This window comes from Musa acuminata, chromosome BXJ3-1 (assembly GCF_036884655.1).
Source record: "Musa acuminata AAA Group cultivar baxijiao chromosome BXJ3-1, Cavendish_Baxijiao_AAA, whole genome shotgun sequence".
In the NCBI taxonomy this organism is placed as follows: Eukaryota; Viridiplantae; Streptophyta; class Magnoliopsida; order Zingiberales; family Musaceae; genus Musa; species Musa acuminata.
Genome location: NC_088349.1, coordinates 11,068,313 through 11,093,879, shown reverse-complemented (window position 1 = coordinate 11,093,879; position 25,567 = coordinate 11,068,313). Strand labels below are relative to the sequence as shown.

The 25,567-nt window shown below is 39.5% G+C and overlaps 3 protein-coding genes across 8 annotated transcripts; 1 reads left to right on the top strand and 2 right to left on the bottom strand.

Moving 5' to 3' along the window:
* Window positions 1–100: 100 nt before the first annotated feature.
* LOC135629657 (pentatricopeptide repeat-containing protein At2g16880-like) lies at window positions 101–5,182 on the top strand. 4 transcript variants are annotated; one of them, XM_065137365.1, is made up of 3 exons: window positions 101–2,771; window positions 3,325–3,401; window positions 4,613–5,182. In XM_065137365.1, the coding sequence occupies exon 1, from the start codon at window positions 212–214 to the stop codon at window positions 2,615–2,617; it is 2,406 nt and encodes an 801-aa protein (XP_064993437.1). In that variant the 5' UTR covers window positions 101–211; the 3' UTR covers window positions 2,618–2,771; window positions 3,325–3,401; window positions 4,613–5,182. The 4 variants fall into 4 exon arrangements, with proteins under 4 accessions (XP_064993437.1, XP_064993438.1, XP_064993436.1 ...); XM_065137366.1 differs by lacking the exon at window positions 3,325–3,401; XM_065137364.1 differs by having other exon boundaries at window positions 3,205–5,182.
* Window positions 5,183–5,915: 733 nt separating this feature from the next.
* Window positions 5,916–8,947, bottom strand: LOC135628556 (BTB/POZ domain-containing protein At3g49900-like). The gene is made up of 4 exons (XM_065135299.1): window positions 8,720–8,947; window positions 8,559–8,628; window positions 7,694–8,200; window positions 5,916–6,707 (listed from the first exon to the last, which is right to left on the bottom strand). The coding sequence occupies exons 1-4, from the start codon at window positions 8,923–8,925 to the stop codon at window positions 5,988–5,990; spliced, it is 1,503 nt and encodes a 500-aa protein (XP_064991371.1). The 5' UTR covers window positions 8,926–8,947; the 3' UTR covers window positions 5,916–5,987.
* An 8,480-nt stretch (window positions 8,948–17,427) lies between these two features.
* Window positions 17,428–25,356, bottom strand: LOC135629090 (uncharacterized). 3 transcript variants are annotated; one of them, XM_065136264.1, is made up of 13 exons: window positions 24,889–25,356; window positions 23,200–24,578; window positions 22,924–23,096; window positions 22,579–22,799; window positions 22,434–22,502; window positions 19,582–19,654; window positions 19,310–19,466; window positions 19,145–19,220; window positions 18,929–19,030; window positions 18,709–18,823; window positions 18,336–18,499; window positions 18,027–18,101; window positions 17,616–17,920 (listed from the first exon to the last, which is right to left on the bottom strand). In XM_065136264.1, the coding sequence occupies exons 1-13, from the start codon at window positions 25,222–25,224 to the stop codon at window positions 17,732–17,734; spliced, it is 3,129 nt and encodes a 1,042-aa protein (XP_064992336.1). In that variant the 5' UTR covers window positions 25,225–25,356; the 3' UTR covers window positions 17,616–17,731. The 3 variants fall into 3 exon arrangements, 2 of the variants coding, with proteins under 2 accessions (XP_064992335.1, XP_064992336.1); XM_065136263.1 differs by having other exon boundaries at window positions 17,428–17,920; window positions 18,929–19,220; XR_010493154.1 differs by lacking the exons at window positions 17,616–17,920; window positions 18,027–18,101; window positions 18,336–18,499 and having other exon boundaries at window positions 18,786–18,823; window positions 19,122–19,220.
* Window positions 25,357–25,567: the final 211 nt, after the last annotated feature.

Sequence of the window (25,567 nt, the reverse complement as noted above, 5' to 3'; positions counted from 1 at the left end):
TATTGTGTATAAAGAAGAAATGTTATTAGTTAACTGGGCTGCACTATATTGGGCCGGAATGGGCCCATTTATCCCAATAATAAGTCCGATCTCCAAGTTGTGCGTTCTGTAGTTGATTAGCTGACGCCAGTCGTCCCGCCGCTTGCGGTTTCCCTCCGCCGTCGGACGCCAGGCTTCGCTGCCGCAGACTCTTGGAACCCTAACCACACGGATGGAAAAGCTCCCATATTTGCGTCCGCCGGAGGGCCAGCAGGCCGATGATTTGATCAAGACCGTCTCCTCCATCCTCCTCGCCGCCCAGAGCCCTTCCGGCCCTCCCCTCGACGAAGCCCTCGCCCCCTTCATCCCCCGCCTCTCCCCTTCCCTCGCCGCGCCCATACTCTCCGCTGCCGCTGCCTCCCCCTCCTTCTCCTCACCCGCCCCGCTCCTCTCGTTCTACCACCTCCTCCGACGCAGCTTCCCTTCCCCCTCCGGCGACTCCTCAGTCGCCGCCGAGGAGTTTCTACCGTCCCTCCTCGCTCTCCTCCCTCCCCTTCTTTGGTTCAAGAAGTTCGCTGATGTCAAGTCCCTCCTCCTCTCCTTCATCCCCCTCGACCGCCGCCGCCTCCTTCACCGCCACCTCCTCCACGGCAGCCCGCGGCCGTCAAAGTCCCTCCTTGATACCGCCGTTGCATCCTATGCTCACCTCCGCCAGTACCATCTCGCCTACCAGGTTTTCCTGGTCATGCGCCGCCGTCGCCTCCGCCCCTCCCTGCTTACCTCCAACTCTCTCCTCTCCTCCCTTGTCCGCTCCCCTACAATCTCGTCCTCCCTTCCATTGTCTATCTTCCACGACATGGTCGCCCTCGGCGTCTCCCCCAATGTCAACACCTTCAACATCCTTATTCATGGCCTCTGCTCCCGTGCCCAATTCACCGACGCACTTGCCCTTTTCCCCACGATGGCTGGGTTCGGCTGCACGCCGGATACTATCACCTACAACACCATCCTTGACGGCTATTGCAAGAAGGGCATGCTGAAAGAAGCACGCGACCTGCTTGCTGAAATGAAAGCGAAGGACGTCCCTCCTAATCGGTCCACCTATAACACCCTCATTGCTGCCTACTGCCGCCTTGGATGGTTGAAGGACGCCACCATGGCAATCGAGTTAATGACCGCATCAAACTTCCTCCCTGACTTGTGGACCTATAACATGCTTGTTGCTGGGCTGTGCCGTGATGCCCGGATTGACGAAGCTTTCAGGCTAAAGGATGAGATGGAGAAACTTTGCTTGTCCCCTGATGTCATCACGTATAATACACTTATCAACGGGTGCTTCCAGTGGAGGAGTGGATCCGATGCTTATCATGTACTGGGGGAGATGCAACAGAAGGGTGTGAAACCAAATTTGGTCACACATAACATTATGGTTAAAGGATTGTGCAGGGAAGGGAAGATGGAGGAGGCTGTTGCATCACTTAGAAAGATGGAGGATGAGGGATTGTCACCGGATCTCATCACCTACAATACTTTGATCAGTAGTTACTGTAAAGCATCGGATATGGGGAAAGCTTTTGACTTGATGGATGAGATGGTGGGGAGAGGTCTCAGGATGGATACTTTTACTCTCAACACTGTTCTTCATAATCTATGTAAAGAGAAGAGGTTTGACGAAGCATGCAAACTGCTCCATAGTCCACCAATGCGGGGTTTTGTGCCTGATGAAATTAGCTACGGTACAGTGATCAGTGCCTACTTTAAGGATGAGAAACTCGATGAGGCAATGAAGCTGTTGGAAGAGATGAATGAGAAAAAGATTATGCCGGGTGTCACAACCTATAACACGGTTATTGGTGGACTGTGCAGGTCAGGTAGGATAGAAGAAGCAATTAAGATGTTGAATAAGCTGGTGGAGAGTGGACTGGTGCCAGATGAGACTACATACAACACTATCATCAATGGATTTTGTAGGGAGGGTGATTTGGAGAAAGCTTTCCAGTTTCATAATCAGATGGTCAAGAATTCGTTCAAGCCGAACGTAATTACTTGTAACATTCTTATGAATGGGCTGTGTAATGATGGTAAGGTGGAGAAGGCTCTCAGATTTTTTGAGTCATGGGTGTCAAAAGGGAAGAAGGTTGATGTCATTACATACAATACCCTAATTAAAGGGCTTTGCAAGGAAGGCAATGTTGATGCAGCAATGGAACTTTTTGCTGACATGGAGGAGAAGGGACTGCAGTCTGATGCTTATTCTTACAATGTGGTCCTATGTGCACTCTCTGACGCAGGAAGATCAGAAGAAGCACAGAATACACTGTCAAAGATGATTGAGAAGGGAATACTGTCAGAACAATTTACATTCCCATTATCATCAGAAGTCTCTCCTATAATGGGGACAGGCAAGGAACAAGAGATGACACCAAATGTCTGTAGGGAAGAGGATTCAAAAGGTAGTAGCTACACTATCTACACACAGCACATTAAGGAGCTCTGCAATAGTGGGCGGTTTAAAGAAGCTAAGCTTGTTTTAGACGAAATGATGGAAAAAGGTGTACCTGTCAATAGTTTGACATACATCACGTTGATGGAGGGATTCATAAAGAGGCAAAAAAGACTACCCAAAGCTGCTGTATAAAGATTCTTTGGCACTATGCTTTCTCTATGATGTTTGCAGTCAGTGGAAAACTGCAGAATATTGTCATGCCTTAGAACATCAACCTGTTTTGTATCGGATAAAAGCTTGAAGATGTGAAAGTTTGAAACAATGATGAATTGTTGAACAAGTTGAGGTATGTGAAACTAAACAGTACAAGATATATATTCCTATAGTCATCAAATGTGTGTTACTTGTTCTGAAATTTGTCTTTTTTATTTTTAAACTGCATTTGTTTGTCACGAATATAATGTTTTTTATTAGCTTCCTAGTTGTGTATTTACAACTTGGTAACATGCCATAGAAAAATAGGAGATTTGTATCATATAACCACTTATATCATCATATAATTTGTAAGTCTGAACCAGCTCAAGTTTTCAGAGGACAATGAGAGTTTGTGCAAGTTTTTGATAGATAATCTCTTTTTCTTTCATTTTTTGGGTGTCAATAAATGAAGATGCTTGAGAGGAAAAGTAATCTTTTCTTGGATCTTTTACTTCATTCACCTATCTAGGTATGGACCTATTGATGCAGCCTAGACTTCAATCAGTTTCGGGTTTGAATGTTAGGTCATCAATTCAGGTTTTCTTTCTTACAAAGGCATGCAAGGCATCTCATTGAAATAGTTCTCTTTGTTGGGACTCACTCGATCGTTTACCACCTTGACTTGTACTCAATGATGGTCACAGTGAAGCAAGAGGGTGATGGCACAACCATAAGGCAATCCTGTCCTTCGCTGCTGCATGGAGACTGATACATCAGGAAGGTGCTACCATCCTTTTCGGTTTGCATATCTGCATAGACGTATCTTTTTGTATGACTGAGGTTTTTTAATTGATTGAGGACAGTTCAAATTTGCTTACTGGATGATTAATGCGAGTTTTTCATGTTGTTTATTCATCCGGTTGATGTTTTCCACTTTTTTGTGAATGGTTGTAGGGATAGGCAGTATTATCCATGGTTGTACTTTTTTGATCTGCAGCCATAAGAATTTGAATTGGAAGATACATCTTTTTGTGAAGTTTTTGCATCAAAATGTTCCACTGTGTGTTTCCATTTTTTGATATATATGCTTTAACTGTTCATGAGCTTAGAAACTATTTTGTTCTGCCTACTACTTCTGGTATGTGATAGACACTTGTATCAGTTCTGTCTAGATTACTGTGCTAGTCCAAAAATCATTTGCAGAGCAACAAAATGTGTAACAGGAATCTCATCCTTCAATGATTGATTTTTATATATTAGTTCTTGAATGAAAGCTTTAGCAGAAAGATCTTGAAATAATAAAAGAAGAAAAACAGTTGGAATAACATAATCCTTCTTTGTGTTTCCATTTTTTGATATATATGCTTTAACTGTTCATGAGCTTAGAAACTATTTTGTTCTGCCTACTACTTCTGGTATGTGATAGACACTTGTATCAGTTCTGTCTAGATTACTGTGCTAGTCCAAAAATCATTTGCAGAGCAACAAAATGTGTAACAGGAATCTCATCCTTCAATGATTGATTTTTATATATTAGTTCTTGAATGAAAGCTTTAGCAGAAAGATCTTGAAATAATAAAAGAAGAAAAACAGTTGGAATAACATAATCCTTCTTTGTGTTTCCATTTTTTGATATATATGCTTTAACTGTTCATGAGCTTAGAAACTATTTTGTTCTGCCTACTACTTCTGGTATGTGATAGACACTTGTATCAGTTCTGTCTAGATTACTGTGCTAGTCCAAAAATCATTTGCAGAGCAACAAAATGTGTAACAGGAATCTCATCCTTCAATGATTGATTTTTATATATTAGTCCTTGAATGAAAGCTTTAGCAGAAAGATCTTGAAATAATATTGGAATTACATAATCCTTCTTTGGCACAGAATTTGCTCACACAGTTCTTGTTCAAGCTTGTAGTTAATGATGATCAACTATCAATCAAACTGGTTTTTTATTGCACTGATTTTGGTCTTTCCAATGGCTCCGACAGAATTCCATCCAACCGTTCTACCAATCTAAGAGAAGCTCACCTCTTAATAGAACTTGGCGGATCCAGAAGATTGGGGAGTCAGGATTGGGCTTGATCTGCTCTGGCATGGATGAAGTCATTGGATGCCTTGAAGGCCACTGCAACGATGTTATGTGAATTATGTCATTGGATGTTATGTCATTGGATGCCTTGGATGCCTTCATTATCCTGCGACTTAGCTGAAACAAAACATGAATATTAATTGGCAAAGGAAACTGCAAATGATGGCAGCAGACAAATGTTGCATCAGTATGATAATACTTGAGAAAGTTTTTACCATTCAAGCTGCAAATAAACCTCACAAGACGAAGAGTTTGAGGCTCTGCCAGAGTGGATAGAATCTCCGAATTATGACATAATTATTTTGTATGACAGTAATACCAGAATTCTTTGACCCATTGATATGTGCCATGATATTTGAAGTTATTCTTGTCAGCTGTCGATTATGACGTGATTATTTTATGACAATGATAGTAGAAATCTTTGGGCCATTATGATATATGAATTATTATACCAGAATTCTTTGACCCATTGATATGTGCCATGATATTTGAAGTTATTCTTGTCAGCTGTCGATTATGACGTGATTATTTTATGACAATGATAGTAGAAATCTTTGGGCCATTATGATATATGAATTATTATACTCGTCCGTAACTATCGATGATGATACGAAACTTTGAACAATTGTAGACTGGCTGCTGCTTGTATGTTCTTTAAAAGAATTAGTCTCTTCTGTGGTTGTATTGGAATTATTACAAAGCACATCATTTGGTGCCACTAACATATTTATTCTTTGGATGTGCTTGAATCTAGCCTTGATCCCAGAGGCTTCCAAGGCCCCAGATACTTAGAGAGACAAGTTTAAATACTTTCCAGATGTGATTGTGTCCTTGATCCTATGTTTGTGAGATGTGATTGTGCCCAGCCATGGTGATGCCAATTCTAAAATTTGTCTAAATTTGAAATGTGAAATTTTTTCCTTTATTATTAGAATCTGTTCATGTTTGGATGACTAGAAATAGTTTCCAATCTAACTTCTTGTTGACTACGACTGCAATACTGTATTTTGCTGTCTGTAACTTTGCCACTAACAAACCAAAAAGAAGGAAAGGACTTAGCTTTCCGTCTCGGATCGTTATTCGTTTGGTTCATCCTCATATGTCGATCGATGGTTCGAAATCGCATCGTCTGATCCGTCCAAATAATTTCCGTAGGTAAAATAAGATTAAAAAAAAAAGCAGACATTTTCGTTTTTCCTTCCATTAAATTAAGTTAAATCAACACAAACAGCAACCACAAAAACACACGGAAATTATGCTCTCAGTATTCAGTATCAATCCAAGGAGCGATTCCTCCGGTGTCCTGGCCGCGCCTTCTTCACCACCAACGCCATCCCGCCGCCGCTCTGGCCGAGGCTCGAGCCATTGCTCTCCTTGACCCTATCAGACTTCCTGAACATGTTCTTGAAACCACACACCAGCATCCGACCCAAACCTCCCCCGCTCCTCGCCGGTTGCCTGTCGCACGACGCCTCCGCCACCGCTGGCTCTTCCTCCAGCTCGCTGCCTCGAGGCCGAACGACGCGGAAGCTCGCCGACTTCAAGGAGTCCATCTCCGGCTGCTTCTCCTCCGACCACCTCAGCCGCTGCCTCAGCCCGGCCAGGTCCCGCTCTAGGTTCTCGATCCGGAGGCTGGTGGCCTCCATGGCGGTGCGGATGTGGGCCGACTGCCGCCGGGTCGCGTCGCGCTGGAGGATGGCGCCCAGCGTCAGCTGCCCGTTGCCGTGGCTTCTGCTGGTGCAGATGGTGGTGGTGGTGCTCCAGAGGTGGTTGTGTTGCTTGATTGGCGCCGGACCGGCGGGGGATGGGGTGGCGCGGTCCAAGATGCAGCTGCGGGTGTGGAGCTGCTCGATGAGCATGGCCTGGACGACGAAGCGGAGGGGGAGGCGGGGGTTTTGGACGAGGTGGACGAGGATGTCGTGGGAGAGCTTGGCGCAGTTGATGTTGCAGCAGATCCGGCTCGTCTCCTCCTCCGTCAGCTTCCCCTCATGGTTCTGCGCAGTAGTGATAGCACGCACACGTAACTGTCAACTGTCATCCGACTCAAATCAACTGTCACAGCTGCACTCTACTAAAATAAAAAAGACAATTTATTTTTTTATCTTTCTTTTTTCATTTTGTTTATTTATTTTTTCTGCAGCAGCTATCTATCAGTTGGAAACAATGAAATAATATTTTCTAAATACGAAAATAAAAACATTCCACTCTCAAAAATCCTAAAACCAATAAAATACTCCTAAAATATTTAAATATATATAATTAATAATATGAATTACTTCAAGACATCAACTCTATCTCTCTCTCTCTCTCTCTTTGAAATTTACATCTATATCCTTCACTGATTTTTTGCTTATTTTCCTTTTAAATTTAGGCTTAGCATATATATAGTAATAAAGTATCACACCTCACCCTTCCAAGTGAGTACAAACCTGGCAATAGTACACGTGGTATGGGCCCACTGACACCTAACATATGCCAATCATTTATTATGGAGCAAATAGAACATGGAATACATAATGATCTAAGCCATGATAGAGTGGCAACTGTAATCAACTACTTGTAGCTGTTCACATAAATTTCAGAGTACCACTCTGACCAATGTTGAGTAATTGACTCCTCAACATTGGCAACATCTTCTTTGTCACTAAATTAATTTTGTGTAGGACATTTGCCTTAGTCATAATCAATAGCATTCAATTTTGTTTTTATTCTTCCTTGTAAATTTCAGTGTCACAAGTATTAAGCTACATTTCAGTGTTGGAATTCCTTAATCGTTTGATAGATAATAGACTACAATAACAAAAATGAAAGATGATCAAATATAATTATTATAATATTCATGTTTTATCTCTGTAAATTTGACTGTAGCGTAGATATTATTAGTATGATTAATGTCCATCATATTTTAAGCAATCTACGTATATGCTATATAAAAGTTTATTTGAATATATTACGATAAATAATATATGGAAAAACTCACATGGAGGTAGTAATCGACTACTCTGTAGAGGAGGTCGTGGTCGTCAGCGAAGCGCGCCCGCATCGCCGCGGCGATACGCCCGAGCTCCTCCGCCGACAGCGCCGCCATGTCGTCCAACCACTCCTCGCCGTCGCCCGACGCCGCGAGGATCTCAACGCAGCCAGCTGCCACTCCCGCCGCCGCCGCGGCCTCGGCGTCCGGGCCCCCGAGGAGCCCCGCGCAGGAGCGGAGCACCTCCGCAGCGATTCCCGCGTCCGCCGCCACCTCCCGGAAGAAGTACCCCTCAGCCCGCCGGACGAGCCCCGAGTCGGCCCCCATCTCCAGCCACTCCGCTGCCGCCCGGAGGGGCGCGAGGTTGGACGGCGTCAGGGCGACGTCGCCGCCGTAGCAGAAGCGGGCCACCTCCTCGAACGTCGACGCCGTCATGCTTGACGGTGGCGACACGGTGACGTCGGAGTTCTCCGTTAAGTAACGCTTCAAGTAACCGCTGTTCGTTACCAGCGGATGCTGCTTCATTGACATCACAGCTATTAGTAACGCTCGGCATAACGGTTTCGGTCTCCTAATTATAAAAGACAAAAAACGATAATAAAACTAAAAAAAAATTGGTACACTAAATGAAAAATGGAGCCATTTAATAGTCGTCCAATAAATGCGAAAACGGGAACTGTTGATGGCACTAAATGACAAGGACCGTTGGATCAAGATCCGATGGTTGGTGGATCGACGGCGGAGGTCATCATTTGCCGAGAAGTTCATAAAAATATAAATAATAAAACGTTTTGGTTTAATTTTGTGAAGAATATTAAGATAAAAAAATACGGGAGAAAAGAAGGGGGAAATTTTGAGGCGGAAGGATTTTTACCCTGTGAAGATGGAAGCATTGATCGTGCACACGAACCACAACGTCGGCCTTCGATCCCGTTGCTTCGGTCCTTGGAAACATCAAAGAGAAGTGTGCTTGGATTATGACGGGCAAACAAAGCAGTGGGAGGTTTCGGGAGGAGGAGAAGAAGGTTTGCTCACCATTTCTCCACCCAGCTCTGTAGAGAGAGGGGTGATGCCAAAAAATAACGAGGAGGGGGAGGAGGAGATGGAGAGTGGATTACGGATGGAACGAGGGAGGAGCTGAAGCTTTCATCTTCTGCCTCCTCTTCTTCTTCTTCTTCTTCTTCTTCTTGGTCATCTTCGTAGATGGTGTCCACCACACCCAGCTCTTGCCACCCTCTCATCTCTCTCTCTCGCCACTGTGTTGTCCCTGGAAACGAATTAGGGTTTCTTCAAGGGATGGATGTTAAATAGGGAGAGGCATTGAATGCATGCATGTGGAGGATCATAAATGGGGGTCCGATGCCATCTCCCGCTCTCGCCGTAGCTGTAACATCGACGGACTCTCGAATCATATTGCAATCAACATATGCAGCGGATCGTATTTTCTATTAAATCATATATATATATATATATATATATATATATATATATATATATATATATATATATATATATATAGATGAATTTTCTATTGGCCTCTCTAAATTTAAGATAAAACATATAATTATAAAAAAAAAAATAAAAAAAATGTGCTATTAGTGGAATAAACATCTTTTACTTGGCTAAGCATGAAGACATTAAAATACATTTTAATTTATCCACCTAAATTAACTATCAAAAATCACGATCCACAGTAATTTATGATGTAACGAGGGTGAGATATATAAGAGGATCTTGATAGAACATTTGGAGCGAATATACTTGCTATATTAAATGTGTAGAAGAACCTTTAGATAGAATCGGGTTCAACTCTTAACCTTTTGCAATTAATTGCTTCAACTTTGATACACACAGTTACAATTCCGATACTTATTTCCATTTAATTCTATTAAATGATGTGGGTTGAACCGCAGATTGGACTCCCAACACAAGTGCTGCATTTAGTGAATAAATATCCAAATTAGTGAATTGGTAGAAAATATAATCATAATTTTAAATGTAAATTAATGTTCATGATTAGTTAATTGTATGCTGCATTTGAGTGTTAATGTGGAGGGATTGAACTTAATACGGATGGGGCTTTTAATGCGGAGCTTAAGATGCAGGTTCCTTAATGATACGAGCAGGTGATACGAAGAACCTATGGCAATCAAGGAAAGAGTGGTGGTATTGGTGGAAGGTGGAGATAGATAGATACAGATGTTAAATCCCTCCTTAAAATTGCATCAAAAATATTTTTCATTAATTTACTATTAAAATCTCACACAAGGAAAATATATGTGTTCGAATTTTATTTTCGTCATTTATTCTTTCAAAAAAAAATTTAATCGAGTGAGATATCTCTTTCAAAACCTTCAAAAGATAAAATTGTATGTATGTGTCGCTTGAAGTTGATATTTATCTTTCTAAATATAATTATATATATGGCATATATGATGTTTACGTCGAAGTTGATGTGTATCGTATAACTAAGAAACACAGAGTAATTAGAAATGATGAAAGAATTAGTACTACCGGTATAAAAAGAGTTTACTATAAATTATAAATAAAAATAAATAGTATATTTAAATTAAGTAAAAATGTTGAAATTCACGTAACGATCTCAAATATTTGGATATTATGCCTTGTTGATGATGCTATATAGGTGTTAGTGTGATTTAACTCCATCAATAATCTTGATCTCAAGAGGCCACCTAAAACACTATCGATCTTACCGATGTGATCTTACGAACGATGTGACAAATACATACCATAGGATAATGGAAATCAGGTTTAGTAATGTTCTGGTAGAATGATATAAGGCTATGGTTATGCTTGTCGATGTGACAGATGAATCAATATGATTATTGTTTTTATTCAAATCTAAAATGTTTGATCGGTTTTCCATCTTCATTATTTATAAAATTTAAAATTTTGTTACAATTAGTGAAGACATTGATTTCTATAAATAATCTCCTAGAAAATTAACGTATTTTCCACGTTAAAAATGTGATTTCTAGAATACTGAAATAATAAATGATTGTACTTAATACAAAAAAAAGATAAAAGACAAAGACTTTTTTAATTTTTAATGTTTTTAAAATTTATAGACCAATTAATTGGTGACTTTTTTTTTTACCTAGAATATATTTTTTTTTAAATCCTTCGTAAATCTTGATAGTTCTCCGTTATTCTTCCATGATTGCATGATAATGTTTATGCCTAAAAACATGTATATTTTTTCGCTCGTAATTAGTAATATCAACGTCATACAACTAATGCCGACTTAAAAGAATATAAGTAACATCAAGTAGAATGTTACTTTGAATAAGGTCAAACTTGACTCTATGAGACTATGTTGCTATCCTCATTAATAATCAATTTACTAATAATCAAGGTTAAGATATTTGTTCTCCTTCATTCGTTACAATCAATAACAGGATAAAATTATAGTCATGATTAAATTACTTTACTAATCACTATACTATGAAATCTATTTATTTTATTTTTTTATATTTAACCGATATAATTTTGTGACACCTCATCTTATATGGATGTTATCCTGTCATGAATTTATTTTTCGTGCCCGTTCCTCTCCTCGTTTCTAGCATTAAAGAAAGATTAAAAAAAAAAGCCCAACATTTTCCTCTCTTTAGATTCATAAACAGAAAAGAAAAGAGACTCTGATGTTACAAATGATTAAACCAGTTCTTGATTAAGACTGTCATTACAGCTCTACAATTTTTTCCTTTTTTTTAAGCTGATGTTCTTATTTGTGGGATAAAAATCATTTCCTAATGGCCTAAGATCAGTAACACATGAACCAAGGAGCAGTGTTTGCACATGCAGGCACCACATTCCTTCACACTTTGGTTGGGAAAATAGACGAAGCATGATTATGATAACAATAATATTAAAATCCCAACACCAATGCGGGATTTGACTTGACGGAGTTCTTCGCAGATCCAAATGAATACTCATACATATATGATGAATATTAGTTATTGGTAAAATTAAGTTTCAGAAGAACTCGGAGATCTTCCAATCACAACGAAAAATGAAATGGTGATGATGATGGAAGAAAAATAAAGGTAATGGCTCCGATGAATACACATTCCGGCCAATATTGTATGGGATAGAAAGAATCATACCTCGGATTTTGAGGTTGTTCGGAAAGGGGGAGACCTCAATCTTGCCACGTTCGGCGATGAGATGAATCGGCGGAGAGGAGGGCACCACCTCCCTCCCTCAGGCTCCGTGACTGGCCGACGCGGTGATCCGGGGAGCCACAGAGGCATTCGATCGCCGACGCTGGGATCTCTGACCGGCTGCGACGATCGCCACGGCTGTAGCCGCTGGAGAAGCCTCCGACGAGTTCCGGAAGCGGCGGCGCTGCGCCCTCCACTTGCTCCGGAAGGTGCTGCGTGCGGAGGCGTCGGTAGGAGCTCCGCCCTCGCCGCCCTCTGATCGCGTGGATTACGAACGGTATGACACCCTCCATTCGCACCCCCTCTCTCCCTCACTCCTCTTCTTTGCCTCTCTCTTTAACGAAAATTGTAGCAGTGATATCTCGCTGTCACCGTCAAGTACAGGAATAAAACGACACATAACGCCTGTGACGACGCGTTATTCGGTACGCGAGCGTGAAGACATTTATATTGGAGCGTACGATGATGAAGTTTCTGGAAGGGACAGAATTGATATCTTTTTATTTTTGTCAGTATATATGAAATTTCCCATCTGGATTGGTTTAGGACCTTACAACGAAAAACGATCCATTTGTTGAGTTTAAGTATCCAATGCCGACTATTAGTTCAACAATGTGGGATTGGTATCACATGCACAATGGATTAATGTGGTTGTCTCTGTTCACTTCTAATAGCCAAAGATCTTTCGGCACCTAATCATGCCTCGCCAACTATCAACACATTGTGGGACTCGTAGCTTGGAGCAACAACACAGCAGCTCACTGCAGTATCCTGTTACAACCCTAGGCATTTGCCAAACCACAAAGACAACAATGTAATTCCATGTAAGGAACACCTTACATCCGCCAAAACACAAACAAAACATTCTACGGCATTTTTCTCTGATCCATCAGTAATTCATCTAGGGCTACTGCGATCTCACGAAACAATCTTACAAAGTCCACAAGCCTTTCGGTAGATAGGTGACGAAGTTTGCCAGCGATACAACTAGCACTTCAAGGGCATCCATGTTGTCCGATGAGCTCATTAGATCAACCTATCGACTGAGATCCACAATTGAGGCTGGCATATGCTCAAGACGCATCTCCTGAGGACCATGAATGAACCTCCTAAGAAATATCTACTACTATGATAAGTGTGGATGAATTTGGATTGTGATGGCAGAAGTAATTCTAGAAGTCAAAAGATAATCTAAAAGTTGAGAAGTTGAACTAAGAGCTTAATTAATACCAGGAGGTAATTTGATAATTTAAGTAGAAAGGATCGACAGGATCGACCAGGAACAAATGAGGAACACTTCACACAACCTTGAGAATCCTCGTCATGCTGCTTAGTAGAAAAGTCAGCCGGAGATGAACATATGCATCCACAATAATCTGCCATTTTACTAGCTAGCTGATCAATAAATAACCTTAACTTTTACTCTTCGAACAAAATACTAATTAAAGAATTAATTCACCGTTCATGAAATACTTTTTGGCAGGAAATCGGAAACAAATATAATATCATTAGACAAAAAAAAATAGCTACAATTTATCTTAGTCAGTCCCCATATTAAAAAAAATATAGTCAGATGCAAAAAGAGGCCTTCTATCCTTCCAGTTGCCAGGAAGTCCTTACCTTCCCATGAAAACAAAAGGGAAAGCTCTCGACAATCCATTACTATCCTTACCACCCTTGTAGGAAAAGGTAAGTTCAATAGTAAAATGGTGAATATCAAAAAATTATAGTCGGATGCAAAAGGATGCCTCTTATTTCACCTACATAAGCTTAAAAAATCCTATACTTAGGAAGAGCAGAACTAATTATTCAGATGCAAAGGCAAAATTAATGTCCACCTAAACACTGAAGCTTGAACATTCCAAGTACTCTTCTAGTGAGAATCTAAAGTTTTTCTCACTGAAGACCAAATGCCCATTGCAGATAATCAAATACTTCTGGAAAAGTGAACTATTTCAATTAGTCAAGAACAAAGCAAAAGAATAGCCTCATCTTGCTTGACTTTCTAAACTTCCAGAACAAAACTTACCAAGAAGCAAAGACATCTGGCTCAGTTCCTTGGAAATAACCATCACATACCAAACAGAACCAAAAATTCACTCTTGATTGACTTGCCTAAAGTACCATGATTCAACAATAGAAGATGTGACAGAGGTAACCTTCAGATTAACATCTGAAGGAAAAAACAGAGCAGTCTGAGCCATGAAAGGAAATAGGCAAATAGAAAAGTGGATAAAATGGATGACAGTCTTATGTCTTATGGTGACAGAAACATAAGATATGCAGGATTGTATCTAAATGAAGTGAGTGCTATGATCAGGAATCAAAGAGAATTTTGTCGTCCACAACATGAACAGATTAGCTACTTAAAATCTTGAGAAGGATTGCTGTTTCATGAAATAGGGTCATGTCAGCATCATTCCTGCATGTGCATGATTATATGCCCCGGTCAGCATTAGTCAAAAATTAGCCTAACACCACAGATTGGCATTGGTTCCTCTTTGGCAACGATTTAAATAATGATTCAATACCAATTTTGCTCACCTGTCAGATTGGTGCATTACTGATAATAGCAAATGGTACACTAACCTGTACTATCCGGTATCATTAAATAAAAAATAAAAGACAAAAATGTATTTATACCGGTGTCAAGCTGTATGCTTCATATTGGTATTTGACCGGACTGATTAAATGCTGGTCAGAATGAAGAGGTCCAATCAATATTTAAATCCTTGCTCTTTGGTACCAAACAATTTGATCCCTTCGGATATATGTCGAACAGCACAGCAATCCTTGGCATTGGCAATAAATTAGAAAATCAAAATCCCACAAAAAATTTTCGCCAAGCTACTCATTCTTCAACTTCAAATAGGGCTCAAAAATTGAAAATGCTTTAAGTGCTTAAACAAACTGTACAAATAAACATGAAGTTTCTGATGCTCTCTAAATGATAAAATAACAATGATCTCATCCTGCTGGCTCAAGTTTAATCAAGGAAAATGCAACCAAATTTGCCAAAGCACCATAACGAAAAAGGTGTTAAGTTCACTACTTTAGCCAACTAGCATCTAGAAAACAATATACTCATGCTACCTGTAAGAAAACACATGTTCCTTAATAGAATATACTACTAAAATAATCACCACCAAGTTCACTTCTTACCATTTCTGTACCAAGGACCAATATTTTCAGGATGCAAATAATAAGTGCAACAAGTACATTTTCTTTAAGTTATCTGAACTACATATATCTTTGATGGAAACTAAATCAACATAAACCATGCAACTTCCATATATCTCCTTTAGGTGAAGTACAAAAGGCATCCATTTAAGTGAAGTGTTCCAACAGTCCTTATTAAATCATTAAAAAGTATAACATTGTAACAATGGACATGGTTTTGATGCCAATATTATAAAAATCACCAACCAGCACGCAGCCCTTGTGCATTTAACTGCTTGTGAAAACAGTGGGACAGGCTAATGGAAATTGTTTCAACATCAAAACCAAAGAGAATGTTACAATATGCTTTCAATTCCAAGGGTGGTTTCATTTCATGCCATGGAATGTTCAAACTACGAAGTATTAAATAGAATGCCAGATCTAAATTGTTTAATAGATGGAGAAATCAAGTTACAGGTCAGACTACTGAATGATATTTTAATCCATAGCAAAGTGCAAATAGCATAACAGGAATCTTACTAGGATTAAATAATCTTCAAATATTCATATTCTTCAAAATATCAACCAAATCAATAGTCAAGTTGAATCATCCAAAACCAACACAATTACTGATTGTCAAGAGACCATAAATGATATCCTTCCTTACCAGACTAACTCACCGCTCTCCTCTGAACTTTACCGATTTTCATAATCTGTTTACTCTCAAGGACAACAACAATAACAAGGCCATAAGTCCCAACTAGTTAGGGTTGGCTACATGGATCTTTTACTACCATTGAGATATATAAAAAGCTATATGTTTAGTTAAGTTAAAAGTACTTAAATATTTATTTATAGTTTTTATCAAGATTTTTTTAGGTCTTCCTCTACCTTTCATGGTGGTAAATATATTTACACATATAACATATTGGGAAATCTGGTAATCTTTAAGACATCAAATAAGCACTTAAACAGTTTAAAAACATTGCTCCAGTATAATGAGTTATATAATGACTATTTCTTAATTTTCTTTCCAAAATAAGTGAATTATTACTCATCATGGACTCTATGGACACCACAACGCGATAAGAGTAGGTTAATACAGTTAAATAAATAGTACAAATGGCGAATGCCAGCCAGAACAGGTACTGCTTTTAAAATAAATGCAAAAACCTACTTCACCACTCTTGATAAGCATTAAATATCTGCAATCAAACTTAGAATACAGTGATTTACTATATCCGTATATCATCCTAGATTCTTAGATAGTCAAATCAAATCTCATAATTCATTAGTGCTAGTTCGATAAAACTTGATCTGAGGACAGGTAAACAACTTATTGAATTGCAGGGAAGTTAGCAGACAACTTGATAAGAAAGTGACATGTCAATATAGCTGCTGTCAAATGTAAAGGTTTCACCTGAAGGGAGACATAGACGATCTTATTGTTTAAAAGGGAAAGAAATGCAAGAGGGAATTACCTTTCAACAGCACAAGCAACTGATCCAGCAATCTCCAATGTAAAGGCTTCCAAAACACCAAAGCAAATATCAGACATGAAAAACTTTGGACTGCATAATAATTAGAAAAAACATACACAAATTCTTATTTGCCAAAGCAACTCAAGTTGTACAGTCTAAAGCTTATCAGATCTAGATTTAACTTATCCAGGACAATATTATATAACAAGAACTCCTAGAAACAAACAACATTTTAACTTTAAAAAAATCTACAGGGCACAAGTTGAATTACAGCGAAAGAAAAAGGAAGCCTATATCAATATCATCAAAATCAAAAAGGGAAATGGAGATTAAACTTAGAAGACAAATGCAAATCATAGGTCTCAAGTGAAGGTTGCTTTCTCCCTTCTAAGGGTTTCCCTGAAGCCTAAGGTGCAAAAGACACTCTTTTGCAAACAGAAAATATCTACTGCCACTTTTCTTTTAACACGCTAAGTTGACCATCAAACAAACTATGGTACCTTCTTTTGTTGCCTTTAGCATCTAAAACATTGCAGATACCCACATAGCACTGGCAAAACCCTGAATGAAAGACAGAATTAGAATCTCCAAAGCCCAAAAGCGTTCTGATATGTAAAGAAATTTTCATGATGTGAACTATCACATATAGTATATTAGAACATTCAGGCCAACCAACCCATCAATTTGAACAGGCACATCATTCTTATATGCCAGCGAGCTGACCAATAACATTTTCAAGTTTGACAGTTTAAGTTCGAAATCATGAAGGAGCACATTCAGTTGGATCATCTTTACCCTTAGGTACACAAACTGCAGATATTTTCAAGCTCACAAGAAATACATTCAAAGATTATCACCCATTCTCCAATTGAATACCGCTGAGGAAAAAAGAAAGAATATCAAACAGCAGCTACTATAAACAAATAATTAATTTCTATATATCCTGAAAAGGCCATGATCAAGAATAATTTACAAAAGAAAAAATGCCTTTGGCAAGTTATCTTACAAGAAACAGACATCACACTGATAAGGACCCCCACATAGGAAGGCTAAACCAATGATCTCTTCAACTCCTCGTCGACACAATCCATGAATCTCCACCCAAGCAGTGAAAAGATGGATAAATGTAGAAGAATTAGATGGATGAAAATGAATTTAGTTTACAAGGTAGATGCATAGTTGAACAGCATTGTTAGAGTCAGAAAATTCAGCATCTTAGTTCACTTGCCCGTGATAAATGGATGACTTAGTGCCTGAGATATTGTCATCCTCTTTTCTGGATCCAATACAAATATTCGGTCTAGAAGATCCTTAAAATTTGATAACATTTTGGAATCTTCGCCAGGAAAGCCTGATATGAGGACACCAATATCCTTTGGTTTAATACTGAGCAGCAGTCTCTTAACAGGCTGTGAGAAAAAAAGAACAAAGAGTTAAAATGCAAGCATCTGAAAATGATGGATTGCATTCCATTTTCCATAATCAGATAAAACAACCAAAACATATAATTTATACCTTCTTTGTAACAGGGTCCTCCTCGGTGGCATGAAAATTTAAGTCTTGATCAAAATGCTGATCCGTGAAGGCACCCTGTATAAAATGAAGTATCAGACTTGATGCAAAATCAAAATATGAATTTACACCATCTATACCCTGCAAAAGAGTAGCACATAACATTTCACAGAAATAACTAGCATTGACATATTGCACACCAGACTTGGGAGTTCAATGCCAGATATCTCTAAGAGGTGTGAACCAAGTAAAAAGAAAACAGAAAATAAAAAGTTGTTAAGAAGTTTCAAGGCCAACAGATTTTTGTGTCACCTTCCGAAGCATCTTTTTGGGGAAAGTACCCTTTAACTCCATGTGAAGTCGAAGCATGTCATTGTTTGAAGGACCAGGAAAAAGTACTTTTCCCGTATAAAGTTCATATAGGCAGCAACCAACTGACCACATATCCATCGGATGATCATATGGCAATCCAAGAACTGCAAACGAAGAAACTCCATTAGTATGTTAGCACTTGGCAGTCAAAATGATCACACCCACCAGCAGAAATACAGAAAATAGGGCCTCAAAACATGCAAGCACAAGCTCATCCTAGTGCACATACACAGCATAGGCAGAGCAAATAGGGGCACCAGAAAACAGTATCAAAAGAACCACCTTATGTAGAATTGATGGCGTTGGAACTTACTTATTTCTGGGGCACGGTAAAAGCGGCTAACAAGGTAGGGTGTAATCTCATTCTTACCCGCAAACATAGCGTTACCAAAATCACAAAGCTTTAGAACATTTTTTGCCTCATTAACCTATATATATAATCAGAATAAAAGAATAAGGACACGCATCTGCAAATTTGTCTTTAATAACACCCAACAGAATAGGAGGAGCAAAACATAAGGGACAAAACATACCAGCATGTTATCTGGCTTGATATCACAGTGCAGAACGCCACAATTCCTCAGATGCTTCAGTGCAATGAAAAGCTGCTTCGCGTAAGCCCTCACAGCAGTCAGCTTAAGCCCAATATTACGACCAAATTTCTTTAGAACCTCACGAAGGTTCATATGAAGAGATTCAAAAACTAAGCAAAGATGATTTCGATACTTGAAAGATGAGAGAAACCTAACACAATGGCGTCTATCCTCAGGATCAGCGCCTGCCAATTTCTTTAAAATAACAAGTTCATCTTGTCCAGCCTTGTACCTATGCCAAGTTGTCAAGCTTAAGTCAATGAACACATTTAAAAACTCAAAATAATTCCTCCAACTCAAAATAAGCAATCACCCACTAACATGGTATCGTTGTTGCGTATTATTTTAACAGCTACTTCTTCAGGGTCACCTTTCCCAGCCTTGAGATCCTTTGCACGGACAACCGTTGAAAAAACACCCTTTCCATGGGCTGCAATAACTTCATATCGACTATCAAGCACTTCTCCAAACCTGTAACCTGCAGAAAGAAAGAAGCTTCAAATTACAAAGTATGAAAAGGCAAACACTGCAGTCAATAAGAAAAATCAGAAAAAATAGAGAAAAGGATGATTTGGAAAAAAAGAGAAACTTACTATAATATCCCTCTGCATCATCCCAGTTGTCATAGAGAAAACTTCTATCTATTTGTGGGCCTTCACCTTTTCCCTACACAAAATTCAGATGATAAGCTATGAATGGCAACACACAATAAGACAATTTCAGTAACATTAGCTATCAATTCTACCCACCGATGTTGACCACTTTGCAATATGCTTCATATATGAACAAAAAAAAGAACAGAAATGAAAATGCTCAAAACTTCATGAAAAGTCCATGTAAAGAAAGTACTAAAAATCAATGAATTACATCAAAGTTTCTTATGAAGAAAGAATGGTCTAGGTTATGGAAGTCATGTGACCATTTGTCATAAACATGTGATCAAACCATGAATGCATTAAACCAAGGCCTGCAATACCAAATGATACCGCTCGTACCGGGCGGTATGTACCGGTCCATCAGCAAACCGGTACACAGACCGCTTGCTACCGAGCGGTACCGTCTATTGAAGCATTATTGTCGATGGTGACCGAGGGAGAAGAAAGAAGAGGGAGAAGGGGAAGAAAGAAATAGGAAAAAAAGGGAGAACCTAGAGATCGCCGCTCTCCTCCTCGTCTGTCGGTGACTTCTCGTCCGCGTGCAGGAGAAGAGGCATCGGTGTCTCAGGACGAACAGAGGTGAAGATTTTCTTTTTCTTCTCTTCTCGGGCGACGTTGCCTGCAATTTTTTTTTATCTGTGATGTCGCCTCAGCGACGTCGCCCGAGAAGGGAGGCGACATCGCAATTATTTTTTTTTATCTGCAACGTCGCTTGAGAAGAGAGGCGATGTCGCCCCGCATAGAGGTAAACCGCTCGATAAACCGAGCGGTTTACCTATATATATATATATACCTATATATATATATATACCTATATATATATATATATATATATATATATATATACTGAGCGATATACCGAAATATACCGCTCGGTATACAATTTTGTACCATACCGAATAAGTCTCGAAATTTTGATACAGTACAAAATTTCAATCATTGCATTAAACACACCTCAACCATGCAAACAAAAAGATGTCCACATGCATATAAAGAATTAGCATCCCGCAAAAAACACAATTAAGACAACAATCAGACCAATCTAGGAAATGAAAAGAAAACATGGTTTTCATGTTCTCACAGACTTTTCACAAATCATTCCACTACAGTTGTGAAGATTCATCAATAAGGAAACTTTCAACAAGAGAACCACTCTGAAAATCAATAAGCAAAACCCACTTGTTACTTACAGTTCCAGTTTGTGCAACCCGAATCCATAAGATATAATACCTTAATGAAGGGATTAAGATGACTTTTTCTCCTGAATAGACTTGACCACCAGACATATAAGCCTCCATTTATCTTCAATCCATAATCCCAAGTCCTACATTTTTTTATGCAAACAACAAACATTGTCTCTACTTTTCCTCCCCTTTGTATAAGAAAATCTAGGACTATAAGGATTATTATAAGATGGGTATTTATACTTTAGTCCACACAGTATTTCATCTTTTTTTACTTTCTAACTATCTCTAACCTTCAAAATATACTTCAGTCTAACATCCTCCGTGTACCTCACAATTGTAATATGTCAAAGTGCAAAACAAAGTTCAAGTTCTCCAAGGACTTATTTATCAAATCCTTCTGAACACAGAAGCTACCTCAACCTCATATCCTACTGGTTTTGGCACTCAAAAGATCAGGCTCATTTATAATCCTTCAATATTTTCTTCATCGATGCAGAAATATGAACATCACCAATCCAGCAATCCCCTTTCCAGAAGGAAGGGTTACAACGTTACTTCTGCTAATTCTCATCCTCTAGATGTCAATAATTAAAGAAGAACTTTGATATGCAATAATTGGATGATCTTATCCATCCAATTATATGAAAAAAATTCCATGAAACACTTCCATTTTTTTATTTTATAACCCACCTTTTTATCCCTGACCCACCTTATTTCCTAATTGGTGCAAGTGAACATTATCCTTGAGCCTCCTTCTAGCCATCTCACTTCCAACAAACCCAGTGTATAGCTCAAGTGCTCAACTTCTAAAGTAAAAAAGCCCCAAGAAGACAAGCTAGCTCAGAATCACCAAATATCTTTAACATGTCCAATATCTAAAATCATATGATAAAGATTAAAATACATGTATATTCATGTCACTTGTGGTAATGTTTCTCATTACCATAGTTAATGACGTCCATTGAAAATACAATTATCATAGAATCTCCCCTTTTATTTCAAATTAGACAAGTTCTATATAAATACTTGGCCTACATCATAATTGCATGCAAATCAGTAATAGTCCAAAGTCAATTCTCAGCATATATCATTCATCATCTTATATGTAAGTTTTCAAAATTAATATTCATAGGCAAGCTAATATTTGCATATATATTTACCAAAATCATCTTAGGAACAAGTATCCATTTTTGGTATCTAATCATGGTTACACCTTTCCTCTAAATTGACGAGTGCATAATTTTATTTCTTAGCCATGAACCTAGTATACGAAGCTCCCACAAATACGGGATAAGGAGAGAACAAATATACACATCCTTACTTACCCCAACAAATAGAGAGTTCCTTTCCGTGACTCGATTCATGGTTATCCAGGTAAAAAAAGAGCAACCATACTATTGTACTGAGCTCATCGTCGCATGATTTTATTCCTTAATATGTAATATCTCATTTATTGGAAGAGCTAGTGAAACAACTCATAATGAAGCCAAGCATTTAAAAGTATTGACAGACTATGTCACAATTACTACAAGTTTCAAACTGACAAGAAAATGACTGCAAATTATACTGAACATTTAAAAACATAGAGTCAAAGAACTTTACCATCTTGCACACTCCAACGGGTGATTCCCCAAAGATGTCATCACTAAACATGTCTGCCGATCTCTCACTCTAAAGAGAATAAGAAAATTAGAATATACATTATGAAACGAGACCAAAGCACTTCAACAGGATGAAAAAAAACAACCTTTGGAGAACCCTCCCCAAGTCCCCCAACATTGTTCATTTTCTTAGTAGTCAAATCTCCCTCTTGCATGGGTGACTTTCCCACTGTAAATGATAAATCAGCATCATATACATCTCCAGAGTGATGTACATTCTCAAGCTCTTCACTAATAACTTTATTATCGGCACTGGTAGCATGAAAGCCATGTGACGTCTCCTTATCCAAAGAAGTTTTCTCAGCAGCTTCATATTATATATAAAAATAACTTTGTCATTCAAAATAGAAATATGGGGAGAAATAATGATCAAGACATGAAAACAAAAGTTATCCTCAACTTCAGATGTTATATGGAAGTTAATGAATTACCATTCTTGTTGCCATCGGATGAGGATTCAACTTGCTGCAGATGCCGTTGTCGATATTTTTCCAAAATAGCTTGCCTCCTCCTCCTGCTCTCTTCTTTGATCTTGTCAATATCTTCTTCATCCTGCTTGGCAAGTTGCTGTTCAATTTTCTCTTGGTAATCTTCTTCTTCCTCCCTAGCATTATCAGACCAATCATGTGAGTAACACAAACAAGCAGATAAAGATAAGATACAATAGCCTTCCACATTGTTCATCCTAAGGTTTTTCAAAGTCATACCTAATCAACTTTTGTTTGTCTTCTTTAGGATTGTCTTTACTAGAACCATCATCCTTAGATCGTGATATGCCCTTGTGATGCTCCACTCCATACTTCGAATGCCTAGATTCCCTATGTCTATCCCTGCTACTTGGTTTGTCTGTTTCCAACTGCGCACCTTGATTTCTACCTTCATGCGCATAAACTTCCTTGTGCCTTGCTCTATTCTTATCTCTATCATCACCATCTCTATCTCTAGCATGCCCACCATCCCTTAACCTTTCCCTTTGTAAAAATTTATCCCTAATATCACTTGGTTCATCTCTTGCTCTGTCATTTACCTCCCGTCTGTTGTACCTGCTATAATCACTACTCCCCTCTCTTTGTTTGTGAACCCCTTTATCCAAGTCCACCTTATCTCTGTCTCTATAACTGCTACTGTTTCTTTCCTTCTCCCTATCTCTTTCCCGACTTCCATGTCTGCCCTCCCCTCTGTTGTATCTGCTATAATTACTACTCCCTCTTTCTCTATGATGCCTTTCATTTGAGTCCACATTATCTCTTTCCCTGACAATGCTGCTGTTTCTTTCCCTGTTCCTCTCACGCTCCCGACTTCCATGCCTGTCACCATTTCTATTGCCACTGCTTTCTCGTTCACTAAGGAAAATTTTATCCTTTGCTTGACTTCCAGCAGCATACCTATCTAAAGCACAGTACCTATCAGAATCACCACGCATGTTTCCATGTGAATCAACTTGATCATTGCCATCAGCTGAAGGTTCTAAAACTTTTTCATAGGATTGCCTCCTTGTATGATCATGGGAGCTGGACCTGCTCCTGTGATAGCCTTCGTCATGTTGCCTGCTGAAAGATGGAGACATTCTGGTGTCTCTGTACCCATCCCGCAAGGTTTTGGGTGATACCGATCTGATCTTATCAGATGCTCTTCTACTTGAATCCCTTGATTCAGGATACTGCTTTGAGTCAAGCCTCTCCGAAACACTGCCAGAATCTCTGTCTTCAGGGCCATCCCTTTTCCTGTGCTTTGCTGCAGGAGACCTTTCTCCTGGAGATCTTGTTCTTACCCGAATTTTTATATCATTTCTATCAGTGTGCTTGCGCTTAATTTCATTTTGTTCTGATAATTCCAATTGGCATAATATAGTTTCCCCTTGAATTACAGTTTTTTTAACCACATCACTCGGTGATAAATTCTCAGCCTTCCGGATAAAAGTGTCTCCATCTGAAATATCTCCCCTCAGCTTGGCTTGATCCGTGTAGCTCGAGTTCTCACAAGATGGTGCAGGTTCCAACATCTTTGAATCTGTCAATCCATTCTGGTTATGAATGAGCACCTTAAAACTTTTCCCTGATGTAGCAACTTTCGCCCCAGGCATGGTCTGCAATTTTTGCAACAAAGGATAGTAAACACTAGATGGATCTATATCACCATTTGGTACTAAGAAGAAATTGAACACAATCAATCGAACAGAAAGAAAATTGGGAGCATATGATTTTTGGATAGAAAAGATGGTCTTCCACCTATTAATTTTCTCAGCTACCGTCCCAATCAAACAAACATGAACTAACATGGAAAAAGATATAGTAAATCAAGTTGAGGAGGATACATCGCATGTACATATCTCAAGGAGTAAGAACAGCTATTTCCTCGCTAATGATTCAAAAGCAACGAGGGATATCAAAACGGACCAGATCGGAAGAAGCATCGACACCGTCAGACTTGATCTTAAGCCCATGTGCCGACCCTCCATCGACGCCGGCTCGTCCCTCATCCTCTTCAAGAATCTCCCCCTCCTCTCGCTCGTCATCAACGGTCTTGATGGCGGCAAGGGAAGCGGGCTCCGGATCCGAAGCGGGATCAGCCACCTCGATCCCGTCATCGCTCTCGCGGCCGTGCTTGCTGCGGTGACGGTGGCGGCGATGGTGGTGCTTGCGCCGCTTCGAGGAGGCCTCCGCCCCATGGTCGTCCAAGGACCGCCGGTGCTTGCGGCTCGAGGTGGGCGACGGCAACTCCTCGCTGGCCATGCCGAGGGTCGTCCTGAGTTAGGAGGGCACAGACGGTGACGGCGAAATTAGGGTTAACGTATGGAAGGGGGAGGCGGAAACCGAACGATGATGCTCGGTGTTCCCACGATACCGAGGTATTCGTTTGTTAGTTGTTGAGAGCTCCGTAACGGGCTTTATAGTGGAACGGGATGAGGCCGAATCGGGTTGACACTAACTAAAACACGAGATCCGGTTTTGGTAATTAATTTCTTTTAATATTATTTTAGTAGGCTAATATTACTTACTCAGCTTTACCGAGGGACCATCCACATAGGCCTCCACGTGTCCTGAGTGTGGACTTGCACTGAGCAAACGTAGTCGA